This window comes from Dipodomys ordii, unplaced genomic scaffold (assembly GCF_000151885.1).
Source record: "Dipodomys ordii isolate 6190 unplaced genomic scaffold, Dord_2.0 Scaffold12, whole genome shotgun sequence".
Taxonomy (NCBI): Eukaryota; Metazoa; Chordata; class Mammalia; order Rodentia; family Heteromyidae; genus Dipodomys; species Dipodomys ordii.
The window spans coordinates 13,833,706-13,859,762 of NW_012267228.1; the positions used below are offsets into that span (position 1 = coordinate 13,833,706).

The following is a 26,057-nucleotide window of genomic DNA, read 5'->3' on the forward strand; positions in this document are numbered from 1 at the left end:
TTTTCCTCTCCAAGGTATATTTTCCTCACTAGGAAAACGGAGCTCCTAATAACTTCCTCATTGGGTTATTGTGCATATGAAATAAGAATGCACTTAAAGCACATTAGCCAAAGCAGCTCATAGTGTGACTGTTAGCCACCATTATTTTTATTAGTATGATAGCAGGTACTGGATGGGTGGATGAATGGAGGGGTGTGTGGGAGATGAAAGAAGGTGACATCTATGGTTTATTCTGCATTTGAAATGCTACAATTCTGATCATTTTCTAAAGAACTTCTTCCCATCAAAAAGCTTATCTGAAAATATTCCACTAGTATTGGCCATTATGGTGCTTATTTTGGATGCAACATAAAAGAGGAAAAAGTAGATTAGACTAGCAGCCAGAGAACTAAAACCAAAACACTCCATCACTCAATCAATATAGGTACTATATTATCTATCTATACCGACCTATCTATCTTAGCGCCACGGACACATATCTATCTACATTCATACAACCTTTACACCAAAATTTGTGCCAGTCTCAGGAATACTAAAGTATGGTCCCTTCCTTTATGGTAGGACAGACATACATATAAAAGAATGCCATAGAAGCACAGAAAATGGAATCAAGGCAACTCAATTAAAAACTCTGAAAGACTAAGTTCTCCATGAGGATGAGAAATGGGTTTTATTCATCCTAATATGTTTAATACCCAGCAGAGTTTCTAAGCACAGTAGCCATCAAACATTTGTTGAATAAACAATGTACCATGTGTGTTGAGTCTTTAGTGATGATTAGGAGTTCAGGAAGATGGGACTTGAAGAGACAATGCTAAGCAGAAAGAGTGTGTATAGCAGGTTCAAAACAATCAAGGATATAAATGTGTCAGTGTGGGAATGCCACCAGGAGAGACAATGGATAAAAGAGCTAGTGGCTATGAAAGTACGTGGTGGATTGGAGGTGGTGTTCTCCCTCTCTGTTCTGACCACCATGGCTTCCCCATAAGGTCTTACAATACATTCCTTGTCAAAACATTTACCCCCTCTCTTCTCCAAAGTGTTTGATTTACTCTTCCTCTTTTTTTTCTGAAAATATTTTAAAGAGGTTAAAGAATAAACAAATACACTCACTGAAACATGGCAAATTCAACGGAGAACCCAAATAGTATAATTCCTTATAAAGGCAATGCCAAGCCGGGTGTCGGTAGCTCATGCCTGTAATCCTAGCTACTCAGGAGGCTGAGATCTGAGGATCACGGTTCAAAGTCAGCCCTGGCAGGAAAGTCCATGAAACTCTTAGCTCCAATTAAAAAAACAAACACCAGAAAACAGGAAGTGGCACTGTGGCTCAAGTGGTAGAGCGCTAGCCTTGAGCTGAAGAGCTGAGGGACACAGCTCAGGTCCAGAGTTCAAACCTATGACCACCACCACCAACAACAACAAAAAGGCAAAACCAAAGTTCAACAAAATAACCACCAGGGAATAGGTACTTGAAAGGGGTAGGGTGAGTCAGGGGGGGAGAAGTAGACAAATGAAGAGGTGGAGGGTCAAGAAGTCAATGTATATCCTACAAAATTAAGAAGAGTGAGGGAAAGTCTAGGTCAAGAGGGGTGGGTGGGAATGTTGAAAGAAATGACCTTGATCAAGATGCATTATATTCATAAACTGCCCTATTAAGTGGCAACTCCTTTCTACAACTACTCAAAGAATAACAATAATAATAGTAATAATAAAGGATAAAAATATACTGGACTTGCCTTTTTCATTCCTTTCACTAAAAAGAAAGTATCTATAAAATTTCCTAAAGAATAAAATTGTCAACATATGTGCAGTGATCCCTTCTAGCCACCAGGATTTTTGTAATCTGTCTATGTTGGTTCCTAATTTATAACATCATATTAGCACTTTACAGCACTCATTTTAAAGATTCCTATGTGGTAGACTTTCTAAGCCCAGACGCAGGCAATGAATAATTCTAAATGTTGCTACTCCAAAAAGTAGTCCTATTTGAATGTCTTTTCAAAAACAGGAATATTTCTTCACTGGCAAAAATATTTTCTTAGTTTTCAATTGGAACCTTTTGCATTGACACGGTCACTTAAAGACCTGGAAAAACTCAGAAAAATGTGGGAAAGCTACTTTGGGAAAATATTTGGAAAATGCAGGAAATGTTTTGGTGGGAAGGTTTCATCTAAGGATTGTCTCAAGTGATTTTTCAAATCCTTGCTATAATGAAAGCTAGAAACAAATTAAAAGGTAATTGAATTGATTACACCTAGAGGCCAGGCTAAATGAAGGTAAACATGACTGTATGCTTTCTGCTTTCTGGCTATCTTGAGCCCATTCACAGTTAGCATTGTGCATTGAGGTTCATCTCAGTTCTGAGTATTTCAGTTTTATACCCATTGGTAGTTTCTTAGCACTTGATTTCCTAATCCTTGCTCTCTCAAGCAGGAAAAAGTACTAGATTTTTAAATAACTTTTTTTTCAAAGAAGACTCTTAAGATGGCATATTTTCTTTCTTGTAATACATGTGGAAACTATTATATTTTCACCCAGAAAAGGCAAGTTGATTGAGAATAAAATTATTGGGATATAATCTTTCAAAAGATTTCATATGTGACACCAACACTCTCTGACAGCTTTCTATTAAAAAAAAAAAAAACTTTTGAAGCCCTACTCAGGACAGTTCTTTCTTTTACTATCAAGATTTTCTTGCCTGGATGCTTAAGTGAAGTAAGTCAGATCCAAAGAAACACAGGACCCATGGTTTCCCTTAATTGCAATAAATAGTATACAACTAGGATCATCTTAGCAGATGAGCAGAATAGCTCAATTGCTATGTACATATGACCATATAAGATGATGTGAAGTGAAATGAACTCCAAGACATGGACACAAGAGGTTTTTTTTGGTATTGTTGTTTTGACTCTACTATGTGATTTCTTGTTTCTTTTGTATGTTCTTCACTGTATGATATATCCCCTGTTGTCATTGTATTTGATTTTGGTACTGTAGTATTGTATATGCGTTTATCTGAATTAGGAAAGGGAGAGGGAACAATAGAATGTTGAGACCAAGGACAAGGGGCGAACCAAGACAACAATGATATTCACAGGACAATATGTTGCAAATGATCTATATAACTGGAGGGGGGTGGGAGAGAGAAAGTGGGAGAAAAATGAGGGAAGGGGTAACAAGTTTGGCAAAAAATGTACTTATTACCTTACTTTTGTAACTGTAAGCCCTCAATACATCACCTTGACAATAAAAAAATAAAAAAGAAAGTAATAAAAAAACTTTATTTTTGTAACTCAAACTATTTGATAGGATTGTAAGACTCCTTTTATTAAATTTGAAACGATGGGTTCCAAATTCAAAACTTATTTTGCTCAAGGACACATAGTTTTGGATCACCTTTGAATAAAGTGTACTTCAAAATAGATTTTGTTTTGTTTTTCTGCTCATATTTGGGCTTGAACTCAGGACTTTGTGGTCTCATTTGGATAATTTTTCTCATGGCCAGCACTTCACCATTTAAGCCACATTTCTACTTCTAGCTTTTTGCTTATTAACTGGAGGTAAGAGCCTCATGAATTTGTCTTCCTGGGATATCTTTGAACTGGGATTCTGAGATCTCAGGCTGCTGAGTAGCTAGGATAACAGGTATGAGCCACCAGTGGGTAGCCACACTAGATGGTCTTGGTTTCTTCATTAGGAACCATTCTGACCACTGTAACTAACTTTTTTTTAACCTTCAGAACTTTAATTCTTTGTCTTATTTTTTGGAACTATGGGAGAATATTTAGGTATTTGTTCTCTATACTATTCATTATGTTTTCTGTGATTTCAATTCTATTCTTTATTTCCTCTAAAGGAGATTTAAACCCTATAATGATACTTTTGATATCCTATCCCTTTTTATTTTGCACATGTCCCTTCGGATGTATTGATTTCTCATCTCAATTTCTTTGCTCTTTATGGTTACTTCTCTTTTCTTAGATATAAAACTCTTCTCATAACTTAACGAGAACCATATAAAGCTTGTGGAAATTTTCTTCTATTCGTGTTGGCTTGGTTATGACAACCAGCAGTAGATCTTTCTTGGCCACCTGAGATGACAATTCAACAATCTAGTTGCCATAAAATAGGGTCCCTGATTTCAGAGCAAGTACAAAACAGTAGTTTTTGCTTTCAACAGAGGCTCTATAAGGACTACACTGATTGAATCCTTCAGTTCAATTCTAATGGACTTAAAATATGTGTAAATTTTTCCAGACATCTCAATCCCAAATCTTATTGATGCAAACAATCAGAGGTGTTTAGAAGTTGAAGCTGTATCAACTATTGCTAACATCTTAAGCTTAGAAGCTTTGACAAAGATGACTTTGACCTTTAGCAATGATTCTTTAAACTTGTCATTATTAATAAATGGAAGACGAGAGAATTCTTTTTTAAAAAAGAGACTCTTCCCCCCCCATTTCCCTTGAAATGGCCCAAACACTTCATAAAATTGTCCTGTTATTTTTAAGACCTGCATTTTTAAAAACTAACTATGTGGTAGCTTATTTTAACATTCTGAAATATATTCAGAAAGAGTTCACCTCGACATGCTTAAATGCTGAATATTTTATGCTTGGACAAAGAGCAAACTGTAGGTCTTTCGCCAAGCACAGTCAATGCACTTGAGTATGGGTTACCAAAAATGCTGAAGAATTTTTTTCTATTTATTGTTATAGCTCAAATCCTTGTGTCTCTTGTAGGCTTTAAGTGACATAAATATGCATTTCCATCTGCACAAACTCGTCAGGAATAGTTCTGCTGGGAGGTGCTATGCCACCCAAGTACTTCCAGAATAGAGTCTGTTAATCCTGTTACCACTATAGAAACGCAGAGGAAAAGTCTACCCCGGCCACTACTGCAGCTGCTGTGCCTGCACTCGCTCCAACAGCCACACCCTAGGTACTAAAAGGAAGCCGGAAAAAAATGGCATCCCTTAGATAAGAGGGTGCTGACCTCTGTTTTCCACCAATGACAGTGATTTCCAAACCTTTTATTGTAAACACTGCAAAGCTTTAATAGTTAATAATCATAATAATAAAATTTGAGGAAGATAGCAAGCCCACACAGTACACACACACACACACACAACACACACACACACCAATACTCAAACACATTTGGTATATCACTTGCTCATGCCTATAACACTAGCTATTCACGAGGCTGAGATCTGAGGATCACCATTCACAGATTCACATTGGGAAGATAAATCCATGAGATCATTCCTCCAATTATCCAGCAAAAAGCTAGGAGTAGTATTGCCAGCCATAAGCAAAAAAGGTCAAGTTGGAGTGTGAGGCCCTGAGTTCAAGCTCCAGTATTGGCCAACACACACACACACACACACACACACACTCACTCACTCACTCACAAACGCACAAATACCCAACCACAATGTGTATGTATGTAATCATACTAATAGTAGTATACGTTATAAAACATGCACAATAGTTGTTATATTAAAAGTTTTTAAAGGGCCATAGCTGCTTTCACCTCATTGGATAGATTTGTGCTTCTCTCAGATATACATATCACTGTGGAAACCACTGGATTAAAAATTCTACCAGATGGGATACCGAGAAAATAGATCTTAAGTTCTCAGTTGAGGAGTTTGATCAACTTTATAATCCAATTGGGTCTAGAATGGACAACAGGACCTGTGAATAGCATGTGGTTGGCTCACATCCGTTTTCTCCCTCCCATTATCTCTTGCCCTTTGCCAGTGTGGCATGGCTTCTGGCCTTTTCAGAGCCTCTGTGTAGATCTTACTTTGAGTCTCTACTTGTGTAGGTACATTATAGATGGAGACTAACCAGTCAAGGGCTATGCATCATTTGGGAATCTTCTAATTCCATTAACTGAAACATCACCTCCTAACCCTCATGACACAAAGAATCAGCTACCAAAAAACAAAACAAAACAAACAAACAAAAACCCACATCCAATCATCAAGAATGCAAGAAATAGTTTTGACAAGAACTTAATGATCTATAAATATATAATGAATGTTTTAAAGTACCCAATTTCATAAAATTCAAGAGTTCTCCATATTGCCCAGAGTAGAGTGGAGGTGCAAAAATTCTACAGAAAAGTAGTGGCTAAAGGAGAAAAAAACATTCACTGCTACCCTGGTTTGTAGTGAAACAATGTTTGTTCAGCTGTAAGAAATGAGGCACTTGAATCCAAATTCCTTCCAAATTGATACAAATAAATTCTTTTAATGGTAAAAATCTAGAATTGGCTGGAGATCAGCAGACAAGCTCTTTCCATTCACTGTTGGTATGAGTAAAATTTGACACAATTTTTCTGAAAGGCAATTAGCAAATTATATTAAGAGCTTTAGAAATTGAACAAGCCCTTCCCTATGTATTTTAACTTATGGAAACAAATAGGTGACAAAAGTCACAAAAATTATTGTTTGTTTCCAGAGTATGTATAATAGCAAAAGTTGGAAATAATCTATACTTCTATGGAATGGGGGACTTAGAAGCAAATTATGTAAGAAATGTTATGCTTGTGTGGAGTACTTACTATATTCAAGGCACTCATACAGTAATTAAAATTACATAAGCAAGGCTTTCATAAAAGTTTTCCCACCCTTAGTCAAGTAAAGCAAACTTTGTCAAGTAAACAAACTAATAAATATTTTCAGGATGTTGAAGAGCCCTGTGAAGAAAATGAAACAAAGAGATATACTAGCAACAGCTGGTGATGAGGTCTATGGATGCATTTCTGTAAGAATCTCTTACCCTTGGCTCCATTGGTATTTGCAATCATACTCTTTATGTGTTTTCTGTTAGGAGGAATGAGATCCTTTGCACACTAGAATGCTTAGCAGCCTTCCTGGCCTTTGACTACATCATGCTGGTAGCACCCATTCCAGTCCTGACAATAAAAAATATCCCAGTCATTGCCCCCTATCTCTGTAGGGAACAAGTCTACTTCAACTGAGAAACCACTGTTTCAATTTTAGCCAAAGGAAAAACTTCTCTTAGGAGGTGACACTTAAGATCTGAGTATGTTTCTCAGAATTTTTAGAAGGTAGGGTAATATTTATAATGTGATTCTAATATAATGTGTACAGTAAATCCCTATATATATGTACATACATTCCTATACACACAGATAGACAGACAGACAGACAGACAGATAGATAGATAGATAGATAGATAGATAGATAGATAGATAGATAGATAGACAGACAGACAGATGATAAACTATATTGGTTAACTGCCTTGTCTGAGAGCTAGGCAGCTTTAGTTAAAATCCCAGCTCCATCATTACTAATACTGTGACCTTGGGCAAGTTATTTTATATCCTGGTATTCCTGAGCCCTCATGGGAAAATGAAGATGACACTAGTAATAATTACCATGTAGAACTGCTGGGTATTATGTGGGTTGACACATGCAAAACTCTTAGAAGAATAAGTGATGTATCTGGGAATTATTATGTTTATATATGAAAACCAGAATATATAATACTAATTAGATATTCATATATAGATTAATATACCTGTATTCTGTTTGGTATAGTAATATTTCCTAATAAGAATAAGGTATCCATTCTACTTTAAATACTGTAATTCTAATTAGCACACATATATATGCACATACATTTTTGTGACAGAAATACATAACAATGTATATAAAATGGCATTATTTGCTTTGTATCTTTTTTATGTTCTTTAAAGTCTTTCATATAAAGGAAGTGGTTAATAGGTACACATTTGCTTTCAAGATTGCTTTAAATCAAAGTAAATTTTAATAAGTATTTTGGCAAAAGATAGAAATATGTAGACTCTGACCCGAAACAACTGGTGTACCATTATAGTAGAAGAGAAAGGCCAATGGGATATGTTCAGAATATGTTCAGAATATCCTGAAATCTGAGATGCCCTACCTTAATCTGTCAGTCAGCTCATCAGCCAACTGCAAAGTATTAACAATTTCTTTCTACCAGACACTGTGTCAGCTTCTGGGAAACAGCATATGAATAGAACATGCATTTCTTCAAGGCACTCACCACAAAAAGGACCGTCCAACCACAAAAATTAATCACAACATAAACTCAAGAAAGGGCTCTAATGAGAATATCAACTCAGATCTTTGTGGCTTTCCAAATAGAATAACTTCTACTGGATGCGTATGTAGGAAGCTTCATGCATAGAACTTTAGGGTTCAGTTTGGACACTAAAATCTTTAGTTATCAAATGGGAGTTCTGGCTTGAACATATATGGAATGTGCTTCCTAATCTCATCCTAGCCACATTTCAGCACAACCCCTAAGCCTGGAAAGAGGACAGTCTAAAGGAATAAGAATCCAATTTCAGAACGATAGTCCAAACCCATAGAACAGCACCTGGATTCTAAAGCGGTTTGAGAATGCAAGCTTTGGCAGCCAGAGAAATTGAAAAACGGGTAAGTTCAAGTCCCAGCTTTGTCTTTTACCATAAACCACCGAGCCGCAGGGAACTTGCTAACTCCTGTCAACTGTGGCAGCAACATTGTTGTCAACTTCAAATGTGATACTCAAATGGTTGGAATGAATGAACTGAGATAGATTTAACACAATAGAAAATATCTTAAATCATTTAGAATGTAATTTTAACATTTATAATTTATCCCTAATAGCTGCACAAAATCAACTGTATCTGTGATTCCAATTATGCAGAAGTTTACAGGCTCCGTACCTTCCTTTATTCGCCATTTCATCCAAGGGCATCAAACTATAAACATCGCTAACCAATTTGTCCTCCCCCCACCCTCCGGGTAACATAATCTTTATTTCCTGAGACAAACATTAAACTGAATGTAACTACATAAAAATGACACAGAGACTCATAATTGCAAAATGTTTTCATGTCTGAAGAAGCTTCAATCACCTCTTAGGATTGAATGGCTTTTTTTTTTAACCAGCATATGATCTGACTATGAAAATATTATCACTCAGCCAATGTCTCGGTACATGTGCCAAGTTCAGTGGTAATCAAAAAACAAGTAATTATCTGCAAAAGTTAAACAAGAAAGAAACAAACAACAGCCACAAAATATTTCAGCTGAAAAACAAAAAGATTCAACTTTCTCTGAAGTCCGGAAGGCTTGGGAGAGAAAAGGGAGGAACTGTGTTCAACTTTCCTCACTTCATTCCTTCTTGCCCATAATCCTTTTCACCTTGAACATTCACTGCTATAATTTCTGGAGAAATAATATACATCTTGCTCTTTGTTGATTTTTGAAAAGATTTCCAAAGGCTGAGGAAAAGCTTGAAAATATCTTCTTGTCATAGCCCTCAATAAACATTTCATCTAATGTGTTAAGACTGAGTTACACTGGACATGCTGCCAAAGACAAAATAAAACAATGATACCTAAAACTGCTTCTTTCACTCGAAAGTCTTTAAAGGACATCATCTACCCAATGCTGCCATTTGAAAATTAAAGAGGAAAAAAATTCTCTTATTTCCCCCCCAAAAGACAGACTTAATGAACTTAAGGCTTTGTTTTATCCAATTTAGCAGGCTGTAGCCATTGAATTTTCCAGGCTTCTTTATGCTCATTCAACTCAAAAGGTGACAATATTTTACAAAGACTTCATCTTTCAGATGGAAAAAAAATTCTCCACTTAGCTTCCAAATAAAAGTATAATTTTCTTAAAAACCAAGTCACTTTGAGAATCCATCCTTTTTTTTTTTTTTTTGTCAGTCATGGGGCCTGAACTCTGGGACTGGGCACTGTCCCTCAGATCTTCAGCTCAAGGCTAGCACTCTACCACTTGAGCCACAGCACCACTCCCATATTTTCTGGCAGTTTATTGGAGATAAGAGTTTCAAAGACTTTCCTGAATGGGCTGGTTTGAACTGGGATCCTCAAATCTCAGCCTCCTGAGTAGTTAGGATTATAGACGTGAACCACCAGTGACCAGATGCTGGCCTTTGTTCGCGCCAACAAATCCTCATTTCCTAACATGGTTCTGTCTTTAGCTGTAGTACTGTTTCCCAGTTTTAATCAATGTAAGAATTATAGTAATGGGTGTGGTAGCACAGGCCTATAATATAAGCTTCTTGGGAGACTGAGGCAAGAGGCTAAGAACTTGATGTCATCATGGGCAATAAATATAGTAAGAGCTTGCTTCAAAAATTAAATAAATAAGAATAGTCGTCTATATATGTTGAAACTTTTATTCCAACTCTAATAATTTTCACCATGTTTAATATACCAAATAAGTTCCTTATTTTATATATTGTATTTTTATCTACCAAGCTTTGGAAACTGTAGCCACATGTTCTTTTTAAAAAAAAATCTAACATTTGTGGGAACTTCATAAAATTCTCATCATTTTTTTCTGCACAATGTCACTTCAGTAACTATTTTACTAACCACAGTAATTTGTTAATGAAGTGGTGGCTTATACTTTGAAATGCCACTCATTTGCCTTGATCTGATTTCAACCACAGATAATTACCATACTAAATTCTAAGCCACCTCACAGTTCAAATCCAAAGAAAAATATAATTCACCATTATAGCTTTAAAATGGTCTATACATCTGAAATATCCACTTTAAGCATTTGAATCTAGAACTGAAATTAAAATCACTCTGCCTTGAAGGCTTATTTAACATTTTCCATCAAGTTTTATGGAGTTTACCACTCACAAGAAAACCTTCACTATGATCTACCTCTCACCAAACTGAACAATAGAATGGAGATGTTAACTGAGACCAGGAGAATAGGAAATCATTCAGGTTTCTTATTATGTATGTCAGTGATTCTATGCATATGTCTTGATTGGCTTTTGTTTCATGCTTGATGTGATGAGAAGATAAGAGTTTATCAGAACATCTTTTTATTATATTTTATAAGGTGCCATAAAGACAGTTGTTACCACAGCAGAAAAAGATCCCTGAAAGAGAGGAGACAGGACAATAGAAAGGATCAAATTTGTGCCACCAATGGGCCGGAGGGTTATTTACCGGGAAAAATAAATAAGAAATTGGATGAGGATGAGGACAAGCCAAATAACTGTTTTAAGCCTAATAAATGGAAACAAAATGACAATAGAATGAAAAGAAATCAAATTTTGCAATCCTAAGCAATAGCCAGAGCTACCCAGTTTGAGAAGAGAAATAAGAGCTTAGTTGAAAGAGACAGAAAATTGAAAGGATTTGGCTGGTATCCGAAAGAAAATATCCAATAGCCAGTAGCAAGTGTGACAGCAGTTTTTGTGCTGACAATGGGCTTCTTAAGAACCAAAAAAAAAACTTAGTCATTTTTCTGAGAATCCCCCTGTGGTTTGTTAGTACAGAGTGAGGCATGGCGTTGATGCTCAGTAAATGTGGCCTGGTTGGTAGCTGGCTGGAAGGCTAGCTGCATAGAGATTTAGAGACCAACTTCACAAAAATTAATGGAGTTTGAATATGGGTAAATGTGATCTTTGAGGGGATGGAAGACAGGGAGGATGGAAGAGGAATTGAATAAAAGAAACAAGGAAGGTCTGTCAAAGAATTAGATATTAAAAAGGAAAAGAGTAGAAATTAAAAAGGGAAAAATAGGGGGAAAGGAAGGGAAAGAATAAGAAGGGAAAAGAAGAGAGGAGGTACAGGAGCTGGAAGGAAAAGAAAAAATGAAAAGCATAAATAATAATAATAATAATAATTAGAAGATCCAAGGCAGAAGAGATGACAAGAGAGAATATACGGATAGGAAAATTATCAAGTCATGTTTAGTGAGCAAAAATGAAGAGCATTAAAATGTTTCCTTAATAACTTAAAGTAAATAAATTAATAGCTCCTGTCACATTGATTCATTTATTCCATGTGGGTACTCAATAAATGTTAATTGAATTAAATTAATAACATTTACTCAACAGTAATAAAAAATTAATTAACTGTCTATCTTTCTGTTCCTTAGTTTATGCCTACCAATTCTCGAAATTACTCCTAACCCAAACATGAATTTTCTATTCCACTGACTTTGAAGATACCCTTTAATATTTTTTTCAAAGAACTATCAATGAGCTCCTATTTTTTGTTTCAATTTTGTTTTTTTCTAACGTATTTTCTTCAAGTTAATGTCAAGAACTATGTATAACATCCCAAATATAGTTTCACGAGTTCCTTATTTAATTCCAAAATAGTTCTCTCTACAGAAAATGTGATACCACTTTTTATATGTGTCCTACCAGCTTGTGCTTACTTTATAATACTTCGGGTACAAGGTCAAGGGATGCTGTAGAGGACAGGATATGGGGAATTATTGTTAGCATTTTAATCTATTAAAAAGGAGGGATAATAAGATGATTTCTTTGTGGCTTTGTATGTCCCTGTCCCTCCCCCATGTTATAACCCCTTTTTTCACTGTATTTGATGTTGGTACAATTTGTGGAGGGGAAGGAAAAAACAAATTGTTTAAATAGGGATACAAGTGGACCCATTGTTGCAACAATGAGATGTATAGGATGTTATGTAGACAAACAATCTTTACAATTTTGGCGGGGGGGGGGAGGGGATGGGAGGACAGGGATGGGAAGGGGAAACAAAGGAGGAGGCAACAATGCTTGATAAGAAATGTACTCAGTACCTTGCCCATGTAATTGTAACCCCTCTGTATGGTATTTTCACAATAAAAATAAAAACAATAAAAAACAATAATAAAAAAGGAGGGAGAGATGTCAGTAACATTCACCTCAAATTATGATTCTCTTCAAATGTCAGAATTCAGAACTAAACAGGCCAATGTGTGTATGTATGTCAGATGATTTTTTTAATGAGCAACATATAAAAATATAAACAGACATATAATTAAAATAACTTTATGAATGGCAGCATGACTCCTCCATAACATCTCTCAGTAAAAAGCTCCATGTGCTCCCAAATGGTTATTTAATGTTGCACACCACTTACATTTAAAATGACATACTTGAAGTTACTGCAAAACTAAAAAGAGACACGTATATAACTTGACTATGTAATATATTCTCAGCATCGTCTTACATTCCAGTAACCTGTACTCAACTTTTTTTGTTGTGACTAAATTATTTTGTACAAAAGCAATTTCAATTACATGCAGCCTGACTATGTGTGATAATTTGAACTGATAGTTAATTAATTCTGTTAAATAAAGGCTGTGGCAAGCTCTGTGCTCCTCAGAGGTTTGCCTACTATTAGCTCTGTTTGTGCTTTTCTCCAACCTATATTACAAAGCAGCTGGAATTGAACATATAGGTATGTAAGAAGCTGGTTCACAAGCCCTGTGCAGGAAAAGGTGGGTCCGATGCACTGTTATTTATGAGGTTGGATTTGGCATGCTAATGTAGCTCAGAATTTAGGGTATAGAGGACTCTGCTGAGGGGAAGTCTTAGCATTTAGAGAGCCAAATAAAAGCTAAGCACAATTCAGAGATGTGTTGTATAATAAAGGCGAGACCAGGATAAGAGCAAAGCTTTGGAAATCCACTAGTCCTCAGTTTGAATCCCTGTTCACACATTGACCTTAGACAACTAACCTGAGTGAATTCTCTAAGCCTTCATTATACTCATTCATCTGTTCATTGAAGATAATAACAATTTTTACTTTTCCCATCTGTTCAAGGACACTAATAATATCTATTTCCTCAAGTCTTTAAGATTCTTCAGTTCAGTAAGGTTTACAAATGGTAATACAGAACTTTATAAATTCGTGCAGCTCAGTATGTGTGTGTGCGTGCTATATGTTCTATATACAACATTGCTCTAGGTGGTCTAAATCATTCTTTCAATATCCATCAGGTTGTGAGAGTGGCTAATAATATATAAGATAATTAATACAATTGGTAGACTCCCTCTTGGGTTAGAGAAAACCTGGAGTTTCTGAATTGTTTCCCAATTCTATTTCAATATTCAATGTTACACTACTTGCTAAACTTGCTAATGTCTATAATGTTTTCCCAAGCCCCCATTTCTGCCATTTCATCTCAGGGTGAATCAAACTGGAACCCAGAGATTTAAAGCTAGCAGCATGTGTGGGAGGGGATAAAAACTAAACATTGCTTGAAAACAATGTTGTTTGGGAAATAAAAAAGAAAACTGGTAGAGCAAATTGCAGGTGGCAATGTTTGGTCCAATGCAAGTGACCTTCAAACAGAGATCTCATGAGTGGTTTCAGAGAAATACTAGTTCACAAATCTATGGGATAGCCTGTCTTTCTTCTACTCTCAAAAGCAGAAGTTCCCTGGAGTTCCCAAATTTGTGACAATGTTGGATTCCCCCTGGGGGTATTTCAAAGCTTCCTTGGGGATTGTGATTTAGTGGATCTGCCATGAAGGAGGGTACTTGAATGGGTTAAAATTCCAAACTTTTAATTGCCCTAGCAAGCAGACCCAAACAGAGATTTCCATTTCCTCCTAATGAAGAAGCAACTTTGGAATGGACAAAAAATAAAAAATAAAAAGGTGGAATTGGCAAGAATTCATTTCTTGCAGTGTATTAGCATGGTAAAAGTAAACCAGGTTTCCCATCCTGTTACTCATAGTAACACTTAATAGTCACTACCTAGTAAGCCAGACACTGGCTAGCCATGAATTTGCGATTTCCCAGAATGCTTCTCTACCACCTCCCAAAAGGAAAGCCAAGTCATTTGTTTAGGTCCCAACATTTCTCTCGCACTCAACCTGGCTGTTTGTTTAATAATATTTACTTTTTCTCTTCTTTGTAAATTTCAGAGCTTTGCTTAATGAGATGAGTTAAATGATAGATTAATGATGCCATCATTCAGACTTGCTCTCTGGCACAGGATGTATTGAGATGCTTTTCTTTCAGATGCTCCTACAGTACTCTAATCAATCTGGCTTTTGCTAGCTGGTTTGGTGAGCATGAAAAACAGACCATGCATGCTGTTTGGGAAATAAAAAAAAGAAAAATGGTAGAACCAATTGTACTGCACCCTAATATCCATCACCACGCCTGCTATGTGAGACACCTCCCCTCGATAATTATATGCAATGAGTGGATGAACACAGGAACTCTGAACACAGGAAGTGCCTGTAGTTCTCAGCCTTCAATCTATGCCTCTTTAAACCAGAATCTTCATCAGGGACCTTGCAGAAGTCGTTCAAACATCTCTAACAAGTATGTCAATTGGTTCTATGGAATAAAGCATAGGTTCTTGAGAAAAACAGTACCAAAGCCAGATAGAATGTGTAAGCTGACCCAGGAGGCTTAAAAAGAAGCCAAGTCAGAGAAAAGGCAACAACTGATCATCTTTGAGGAAAGAATGCAGGAATAAGTTGTACATTATCTATCTCCATTTTTGTTTCAAAGGAGGAAACTGAGAATTAAAAGCAAGCAAATGAATACAGACAGTTATTGGACTGAAGCAAGGTGAATTATTCAGCAGAACTATCTAGCATTTCAAAAACTTGCTCCTGCCGGGAACAGGTGGCTCATCACTATCATCCTAACTACTCAGGAGGCTGAGATCTGAGGATGGCAGTTTAAAGCCAACCCAGGCAAAAAAGTCCCCATGAGACTGTCTTCTCCAATGAACCACTCAAGTTGTAGAATGCTAGTCTTAAGCACAAAGAGGCTCAGGGACAGTGCCTAGGCCCTGAGTTCAAGCCCCACAACAGACAAAAATAAACCATTCTTGTTTATCAGAACCATAACATAAGATGAAAGTACATTGATAACATACTATGAAATGAAGGAATTATTAGCAACTGAAGGAATTATTAGCAACATACTATGAGATTTTGTAAAGACAACTGAAGGATTCTTTGTCTTTTTCTTCTTCATTCTACAGCAGAGATTTCTATTCCAAATGATTATAATAGGTAAAATTTGCAACATGTTCAAAATTTTATGAGTATGTTCTGCTATTCCTCCTCTAATTTTCAAAAGCATCCTGCTCAGTGAATACTTCATTCTTTTTTCATGATTTTATTCTTATCAGAGTCTACAGTGTGCATTTTACTGCCAATGTCTATTCTCAGATCCCTAGGTAAAACTATAGTGGGTTTGTGCATGTGTGTTTTCTTTTATATTTTTTTCATCTAGATACGCAACTCACAAATGAAAAGCGTGCAGACGAGAAACCTATTAATGCTATGGTTATAAATTCAGTATCCGAATTCAATATCACAGATGGACCAGCCAAGGAAAGCCCCACAGAGAAAAACCTGTCAGAGTCCAGCACATCACTGTCCTCCCTTGAAGAATGCCAAACAAGATTTTCCTATCTCCAAACTGATACTTCAGCTCATCAGAGAGACACGAATGGTATGTTTCTCAGAATTCAACCCATCTCTAAATAAAGCTCCCAAACCCCCAACCCCTGTAAAAGCATCACATATGCTGTTAGGAAAAAATCTTTATGAATATTAAACAGGATGATTTAGATTTGAAAACCCTACTGAATGACATGTGTCAAGGTCACTTTGCAATTATGAGGTGCTTGGCAGATTGTTTGCTCTCAAAGCTGGGAATCAGAGGCAATATGTTTTAAATAGCTGGGGTGGAGTTTCACCCCATTCGGGTATGGGACTCTGAGGCAGATGAAGACAATAGTAAAGCCTCCCTTTGCATCGATGGGGCTATTCAGCCTAGGTTTCTAGGCAGACAGGAAGAAAGAGACAGATTGGGAGAACACTGAAAAATTGCTAATACAATCTGTACAGCATATCGTGATCCTTTCTTCAGCAATCTGCAGAAAGGCTGGCACTTCTGGGTAAAGTCCCTTCCTGGCCATTCTGATCTGTTTGACACTAGAACAACTTACAATCAAATTCAAAATCAGAGGGTGTCCAGGACAACATATAGAATTCAACTTAGGAGAAAGACTTTGCAATGACATTTGCAGGAGATATATGTCACCCAAGAGTTTTGGAACCTTCAGTATCTACAAGTGAGTTGAAAGAATTTTCAGCATTTCTCAAAGGCAATTGTAGTCATAGAGTATTGTTTCTGATTGGGCATTGATATTCATAACTGATTTTTGAACATGAGGAAAAATAGCTAAACTTTGGATAAAATCGGCTTTGGTATCATATTAGTTTAACCCTTGCATGCATATTAATGCATAAAAGTGGACAAGTTTTGTTTTCAATTTTTTTAAACCATCTCTTAGTTACCTAGTAGGACAATAACACACCAAGAGACATTGCAAGGACCAAATGAAATAACGCATGTGAGCATCTAGTAGGAAATCTGTCACAGAGCAGAAACTCAGTGTTAGCTTTTGTTATACTTACAGTTTTCGACAGCAAGGAGAGAGACTTGTAACACATGTTTACAAGTGAAATGTGGCTCTGTGAGCAAATGTTGACATGGGTGCCCTAAACTAGAAACTCCAGACTCGATTGTCTGCCATCACCAGGAGAGAAGGCAAAGAATAACATAAACTGGAAGTATAACAGAGGGAATGGTGTGGACTGGGACAAACTGAAGAACCCCCATCTCATCTAAAGGTCACTGCTTCCGTCCAGCTTTAGATGATGGTTTCCATAGCAACTCTCAAAGTTGTCCAATCTTCAAGTTTTTCAAGAATAACTAAAGATTTAGATTAGCATGTAAGCTAGACGCAGGTGGTTCACATCTGTAATCTTAGCTACTCAGAAGGCTTAGAGCTGAAGACTGCAGTTCAAAGCCAGCCTGGGTAGGAAAGTCCTTGAGACTCTTATCTCCAATTTACGAGCCCAAATCTGGAAGTGGAACTTGGTAGGGCACCATCCTCAAGTGAAAAAGCTGAGTCAGTGCCCAGGCCATGAGTTCAAGTGCACACACACACACACACACACACACACACACACACACACACACACACACACACACACACACACACACACACACACACACACGGAGATTGTTATGTGAAGTGTCTAAAATTCCCAGTGTTGATACCTATTCTTACTTATTTTCGGTAACTCCAAACATACCCAACAATGCTTCTTTGGGCCTCACTGTAAGATGATGTTCAAATTTCTAGCTTTGAGTAACCATGAACACTAAGTCAAGGAAACAAGCAATGTAGCAGTTCTCTGCAGAGGCATCCTAACAATAGAGCATTCATGGAAAGTACTGGAAAATCATCAGTGTCGCTGATCACATGCTGGAGGAGCATGATCCTAGGATTTGCCATCAGACAGAGGCAAACACACATATCCCCAGCATCTCTTCCATCTATACCACCAATAATGCTGTGAGAAGGGCAAATGAAGGAGCATATCTAAACGCTTGGGTTCCAAAAGAAGAACTCCAAATGACTGCTCCATTAAAATGGCCACTGAAACTCAACTGCCTCATGCAGAAAAATAACAGATGGCTCTTTGTTCTGTAGAGCAAAGGAGAGTCGCAAGCATGGGTCAATCAGGTTGATTTCTTTATCTTTCTTCTTTGAAAAATTATTTAGTGATGTTCTGAGCGCATCTCATATTGTTTTCTAATGAAGCCAGTCTATTCCAGGAAGTTCCAGTTTTAAGCTGCAAGTGTTGGACATGGCCCACCCATCCAAGGCCCCCTTTTGAAAAACCTCCCCTCCCCCATGATGTGAGAGCTTTTGGTACCTAGATAAATAGAAAGTAGAAAATCCCACACACAGTGCCAGGAAACACCACTCGTTATCCTAAAGAGCAAACACCAAGGAAATCAAGAGTTAAGTCCTACTCAATTCATTTTAGAGGATTTTTGATAGTAATTAATTTAAGGATGCAGAAATTGAGAACTGGGGTCATTGTTCGTACTGAGATAAATACAGAAATATCTTTTGGGAACAGCAGGGAAAACAGAAGGGAGAAGAAAAGATTGCATCCACTTTTTATGTAGTTTGTGGCTAATTTATTTTCAAATGTATAAATGAATGCATAAAAACGGATGCTTAATTGCTAATATCTATTATTTATATATATTGCCCCGCTTAAAACAGGATGGAAAAGGCTCACACATGCAGATTTGGTAAAATGTGTTGCATCCATTAGCACAGTTCATGGTGTGTGCTCTGATGGGAATTTAAAAGGATCTTTACTGAACATCACATGCCATGTGCTACAACATTACTTTATTACTAAATTGTGGTTCATCCTGTGTGGCCCCTTTCTCCAATAAAATAGAAAAAGTCCAAAGAACTTGCTGCACACCTCCTTCTATTTCTACATTCTTCTGATTGCAAAAGCATCTCTAAGGATAATAAAGAGCGAGGGATATACATCACATTAGAGAGCAGGACTCCTAAAAAAACAAAGAAGAAGAATCTTGACAATATGCCTAATTGATATATAACTCTGAATTTGAGACCTGTCATCCAGGTGGAAGAGGAAAATCATAAATACAAGCTACCTCAAAAGAATAGTCTTAATTATACCATGGGCTACTGAATAAAATGATTACATTTTCCTACCCTGTAAATCTCACACAATTAAATGTGGTGGTGTCACCTTATAAAATGTTTCAATTTTATAATTATTTCAGTTCATTTGCTCAGAAAAAAAAACATAAGCACAAATTTCCCGTGTATCACCCAAATCCAGTCATTCCACTTCTAAAGAACTGACTTAAGATGTTAGCTGTGCTTGTCTGAGCTCAAATAGATCTTGACATATTTAAGTAGCTATTAAAATTGATAACTTCAGAGATGATAGCCCCACTAGAGAAAAGCATTCAGTTACACTTTATTTATTCCCATTCTATGTTACAGATGTATTTTTCTTAAGAACTTCAGGTTGGGCCAAAATCATGCAATAATCCATCAGACCTATTGGTTCACAAATCTCAAGATGAAGGCAAATTTCCTGTGAAAGCACAGGAATGCATTTGAAGATGGGGTAGGACCAAATTGATTTGGCTTATTATTATTATTATTACTACTATTTTTATTACCATTATTGTTGTTGTTATAAACTTATTTTAGGAGAGAAACAGGAGGAGTTATTTTATATCTGGGGTCATACCTACAGAAATCATATTTTTGCTACTTCATGTAAGGATGTGCAAGGAAATAGAAGGTGTGTTTTAGATGTTGGAAAAAAATGTTTTAGGAACTACAGTTGGCAGCTAGAAATGCCTCTCATCCCTCTCTGTAATCATGGGTGTCACATGACAAGACATAAAACTGAGAAGACAAAGGAAAAGGAATGTGTCACCATGACCAGGCTGACTTCATATCCATGTGTAGAACTTCCTTCCATTGGTGTCTTTTCCCCTGTAATTAAACATGATCCTTTCTAATGAAACAGTCTCTCCCTTAATTACTCAATCCCCATTGGGGCATTTAGCTCCTCTGGAAGCTGCATTCATTCTTCAGTGTCACTAGGGAATTGTCACTGAGCACATTATAGGTCTAGTGCCCGAAAGGTACCCAAAGGGTGGTAAAAAGGAAATGAAACAATCTTAAGTCATGGCTTCTTGCTCTCAGCTAAACACCACTGTGGGATGGATGGCTTGTAGGTCTCCGATCCACCTCACCCACCTTTATTCCAGGTTTGGAATGTGGGAAAGCCAGATGGGCAGTGATGACAGGAGGCTCCACAGAGTGTGTTTCCTATATGGGGAAACTTGTTAACAAAGGTGTGAGAAGAGCTGAATACTCAAACACAGTGGCAGAACCAACCACCACAGGAAGGCTCTACCTGTTTTTCCTGTATCCCTCCAGACCATTAAGGATGGCTAAGACTGTACCTAGCTTACTAGCAAATGACCATTAAAGAGAATGGCTTGAGCGAGAGCCACAAGAAGAAGGGTTGTCCAGAGATTCACAAATCTAAGACCCAAGTCCCCACTCACAGCAGAGAGAAAGCAGGAGAAAGACCCCAAGTTTCCCTTCCTCTCAGACTCCCAAGAGCCCCTGGCTGTCACCCGAGACTGAACCCAGACAGAAATCAATAAAGAAGGGACCCAAAGGGACCCTGGACATGGACTTGGCCAGTCTTGGGATTATAACACTGAGCAGGGACAGGGGAAGGCAGGCCATTAGGAAACTGGCAGCGCCTGAACTAAAGCATGTGGCAGGAAGGGAATAGAAGCATGTGACCAGAGAGCCTGATGACAAGCTGGGTCCATGGAGTAGCTCTGCCTCTTGCCACATGTCCTGGGTTACTCCTCTTTTTAAACTTTGTTTCCTCATCTATGAGCAAAGTGTGTAAGGATCCTGAGCTATCCATCATTTCTAGGCCGGTGTACGATGCGCATAAATGGCGCTGAGGACTGCAGGTATGTTTTAGGTTGCATACAACAGGGAGACACGGAATGTAGGCTTTAGGGGGATGAAAGGATTAGCGGTAAATCCCAGCTTCACCACTTCACAGCCAGGAGGGCATAGGACACAGAGAGACAACCAGTCTCTCAGCCTTAATCCGTTCATCTGAGAAAACGGGATGACTCAGAATCATTCACTGATTCATTCATTCAGTAAGAGATACGACTTCAGCTACCTCCTGTTACTTAGATTCTAGTTGGAAGAAAAATTAACTAGGTCATTGCTACCCTGTGATAAATGATATGAATTAGAAATAAAGTCAGGTGCAGTGGTGTGATTTAGAGGGAAGATGTTGGAAGTAGAAGGCCTAAGGATTTGAATAGGATTTGGGGAAGATGGGAGGGGGGGAACAACTGGAGTGGGGGAGGAGGGAGTTGTGCATTTCAAACAGCAGACCCAGCCTATGTGTACGTCCTGAGCTAGGTTTGCTCCAAATACTGAAATTCATCCAGAGTGGCTGGAACACAAGGAATGAAAAGCAAAATAGGGCCAGAAATCACAGTCCTGGAATGGACTGCAGGAGCTTATTGGGCTAAGGCAAGGACTGGGGACTTAAAGGGATGGGGCCTCACTCTTATTTAAGAATGGAGGTAATCACAGGATGATGGATTAGCAACAGAGCATCCTCAAGAGGAAGCCACATGGAAATGGCTCAGCAGGGCTTGCAGTAGGATCAGCAGGCCTCAAAGATGAACTGGCTAGGCAGAGGAAGAGGAGGGAAAGGGACATTGCAAAGCATGGCTCCCAACTTGCTGGTGAGTGCATCTGAATGTAGAGGAGCCATGGCTAAGAAAAGTGAGAATGGACAAGTGTGGGGCAGGATGAAGAGAGACTGGCCCGGAATGCAACCTGATCTTGAAAGATATTACAGGCTAGACAAGGGAGGAAGCTGGGGATTGGATACAGCAGAGGAACATTAATCATGTGATACAACTCTGAGTATCATGTGGATGAAGTGTTATAGTCCCGGAATACAGACAAGAGAAAATAAACTTGCTCAAGGAAAGGGGAAGCTCAGGACTCTTTGTAAACAATTGCAAAAATCCTTCCTGCCCCCTAACTGCTTTCTGCTACATTTCTGCAAACAAAACAAAACGATTGGCCATAGGCAGAAGAGTTATGCCTGTTTGGGTAGCATTTAATATACACCTTTTAGGAAAAGTGTGGAACACTCTTGAAAAGTTCAGGGGAAAAAATCTGGGGCTGGGAAGGTGGCTCAGTGGTAGAGCGCTTGCCTTGCATGCATGAGGCCCTGGGTTTGATTCCTCAGCACCACATAAGCAAAAAAGAAAAAAACCAGAAGTGGCACTGTGGCTCAAGTGGTAGAACGCTAGCCTTGAGCTGAAGAGCTGAGGGACAGCACCCAGGCCCAGAGTTCAGGCCTCACAACTGGACCAAAAAAAAAAAACTGTTTTCAATTCATTAATGTTACCATGGATTTGGGGGGGGCAAGATATTCTGCCTTTTATAACCAAATAAAAAGGACTAACTTGGAAACAGGAGAAAATGAGCTCTATTCTCAAGTGAAAAATAGAGAGGCAGAAACAAATAAATACAAATTTGGCCAAAGAATTACGCCAAAACTTTATTTTCTCTTATACAACTGAAATCTACAACTGGCTGAGATCTCTAGAGTCTGCCAAGTGTAGGAAATGTTGGCAATTACAACTGAACCAAAAGGTGAGATATGCCCTCAGGAAATTATAAGGCCATTTTATAAACAGGTTCTATCTATTGCAGTAATATCAGCAGCTGCTATTCCTACTGCTATCTTGTAGCCTACCCTACTCCTGTCAAGACTTTCAGCCTGCTATATATAAAGAACAAGATCCACTGGGGTCATGTTCATATGGCCATAAGCCTGAGTAAGTCTTATGAGCCTCCAGCCCAAGAGTGACCCCTTAGAATATTTCCTATGAAGAACTTCTCTGCCAAGAGCTGCTACAGAAGCAATCTTGACACTGGTAAAACTTGATGAAGTTGTATACCCCACATCTTTAACCACCAACATGCTCTCTTTGGAAAAGCCTACATGAAATAGAGTCTGTACTAACTTACTCTTGAATTTTTGTGGGTGTTCTGTGGTGACTTATAAGATGAGTGAGTTGGCCATATGCTAGAAGCTGTCATTAAGTGAATAAAAATACACCCAGTCTGGCAAAGCGATGAGTATGTATACCACAGAGGTATTATAGGGTATGCTGCCTAAACGATAAATACTGAGCAATGGCCACAGCACCTGCAAAAATATATAGTGATTATAGTTATCATAAAAGTCGTGTGTGTGTGTGTGTGTGTGTGTGTGCTACCATCCTACCATTCTACTGGGGAAAAAAGAAAGGGAGAGTCAGAGGAAAGGAAAGAAGATTGCTGCTTACCTGCATTAACGAATCACTTTGGAAATTCAGTATTTTTATAATCAATCGAAACAACTTTCTTTAAAATATTTGCTCCTTTTCAGAGACCCTTCCAAGTTTTCCCTTCTCTTAAAGATTACTAAGTATATGCATGATAAAAGAAAAAGAATTATGACCAGGCGCTGGTGCCTTACAACTGTAATCCTAACTATTCAGGAGGCTAAGATCGGAGAATCATGGTTCAAAGCCAGCCCAGGCAAGGAAGTCTATGAGACTTTTATCTCCAATAAATCACCAGAAAACTAGAAGTAGTGCTGTGGCTCAAAGTGGTGGAATGCTACCCTTGAGCGCAAAAACTGAATGAAAGCACCTAGGCCCTGAGTTCAAACCCTATGACTGACCATAAGAATACAAATATAAAAATATATTTCTGGAAATAAGTGATTCAGGATAAATGAACACTCACACTATAGCATAGAACGAAAGCTTCTGCATTTGTTCTTTTGTAGGGGGGCAAGGTCTCCATAGGTAGCCTGGGCTGTCCTTGAACTTGTGACCCTTCTCCCTCAGGCTCTCCAGTAATGGGGGCAATTCTAAAAGTCAAGAAGTTATTAACATTTTCTATTAGAAAACAGTAGATCCTTATGAAAATCAAATCTGAATCAATTGATAAGCCCATCTAGAGGGGTTGTCTTTTTCTTCCAATTTGTGTTTCAGACATCAGCAATATTCAAAATGCTCATTTTAATGAATTAGATGACATATTATAGGAACACTTACCTACTGTTTTATTTTTTTAAAAACCTCACACTTTTTTGTAAGCTTTTAAACCTGAAAATAAGTTATAATTGTAACAAGAAAACTGCTACATCTTCTAACTAATTCCCTTTATAGAAGAAAAAAGTATAATAATCTATAACCCATCCCAGCTGCTTGGCTAGAATTACCAATTACTTTCAATGCCTTAAAGATACTTTCCAGATTTTTACAAGTCTGCATAGTAAATTTTTAAACCAATTTTCTTAAAGAAGACTGATAAGATTTAAAACCTCTTAGGCATGTGATGACGTATTTCACTTAAACAACTTGAATATAAAAATCAAAGCTTTGAATAACTGGAGGGGGGGGAAGAGAAGGCAAGAATTAAAAATAAAACACAGCCCAAAAAACTGGGATTATTTTTAAAAAGCAAGCATATTAAGTTTGGAAATGTGCTTTTCCCTTGCATTTGAATATGGGCGTGGTACATTTATGGGAATCTGTGATGAACAAAATAACAAAGCCTGGTGGCAAGAAGCAGGACATCTGTAATCTCTTCTTCCCCACCCCCTTTCCCCCCCAAAACTCTAATTGCTCCTGAGGCTGCTGCATTTGGGAAGGCATTGCTGTTACTCAGAGAGCTGTAAGGTTTCCAGATAGGTAGCTAATCATGTGCCTTCCCAGCACCTCCATAGGCAAAGTAAATAAAGGGGTTTAGAAAAGTGACAGCACTTTAAATAACCAGATTAGTGGAATCAATAGGAAATGCTCAGGAAGTTAATAAAGCAATTACTTAAGTAGAGTGAGGAGTGGTGTGGAGAGGGAAGAGCTGGAGACAGTAAGAGTGTACATTACCCTTGATGCAAATCCATCTTTAAAAGTTAGCTATCAAGTTATCAAGTACATAGCCATCCTGACCTGTCCTTCCCTGTGGTCCCCTGGGTTACATTCTTGCTCACGCATCATACTAGCTTCTATGATTACTTTAACTGTATGTATTTCTGGGGTAGGGCGTGTTAATCAGGTACAGGTAAGCAAAACATAGCAATGATTCAGAGTCCTAACTACTAACTACTAATAATCTAATCTATTTCCTCTCTTTAAATGTCTTCCCCCGGGGCTCAGATGCCCACACTGTAATGGCTTCTTTTTCTTTATGCAGAGGTGTGTGCCTCGCTCATCCTCACCTGTCTGTTTTGCCAGTTTTGGGACTGTCTCCTGATGCTCCCCGATGCCTGTGAAACAGTGTGTACCAACCTGTGCTGCCCTTCACACTGGTACTACCACGCCTCGGATGAAAACCACCCTCGCAGTGACTGCACCTGCAACTGTGATATGGACTGTAGCCTGTTCGAATCCTGCCATGAGACCAGTGAGTGCCTGGAGCTGGCCATGGAGATCTCAGAAATCTGTTACCGCTAGTGTGACAAAGGCACCACGTGAGAGCAGGCCTGTTGGCCACGCTGGGAAATTCTATTACAATGCAACCGTGGTTTCCATGGGCCCAAATGCAAGGCCTGCACACATTTCTTGGATGCTCTAGGCCATTTTATTCTGCACCTGTCTTGGAAAGCTCATATTGTCAACTCAGTGGTCTTATTCCAAATTTTACCACCGCATGGCTTGCTAAAAAAATAAAAAATAAAAAAGTACGATTCTTGATCACCACACGTGATGAAC

At 38.1% G+C, this 26,057-nt stretch overlaps 1 protein-coding gene across 1 annotated transcript in view; it reads left to right on the forward strand.

Annotated features, from left to right (window-relative positions):
* Positions 1-25,810, forward strand: part of LOC105981331 (myoD family inhibitor domain-containing protein-like) — a 90,107-nt gene extending 64,297 nt beyond the window's left edge. The window contains exons 3-4 of the mRNA XM_013010451.1: positions 16,074-16,295; positions 25,540-25,810. Of these exons, the coding sequence (XP_012865905.1) occupies positions 16,074-16,295; positions 25,540-25,799 (482 nt within the window). The 3' untranslated portion in view covers positions 25,800-25,810. The remainder of the gene's footprint in view (positions 1-16,073; positions 16,296-25,539) is intronic.
* The last annotated feature ends 247 nt before the right edge of the window (positions 25,811-26,057 follow it).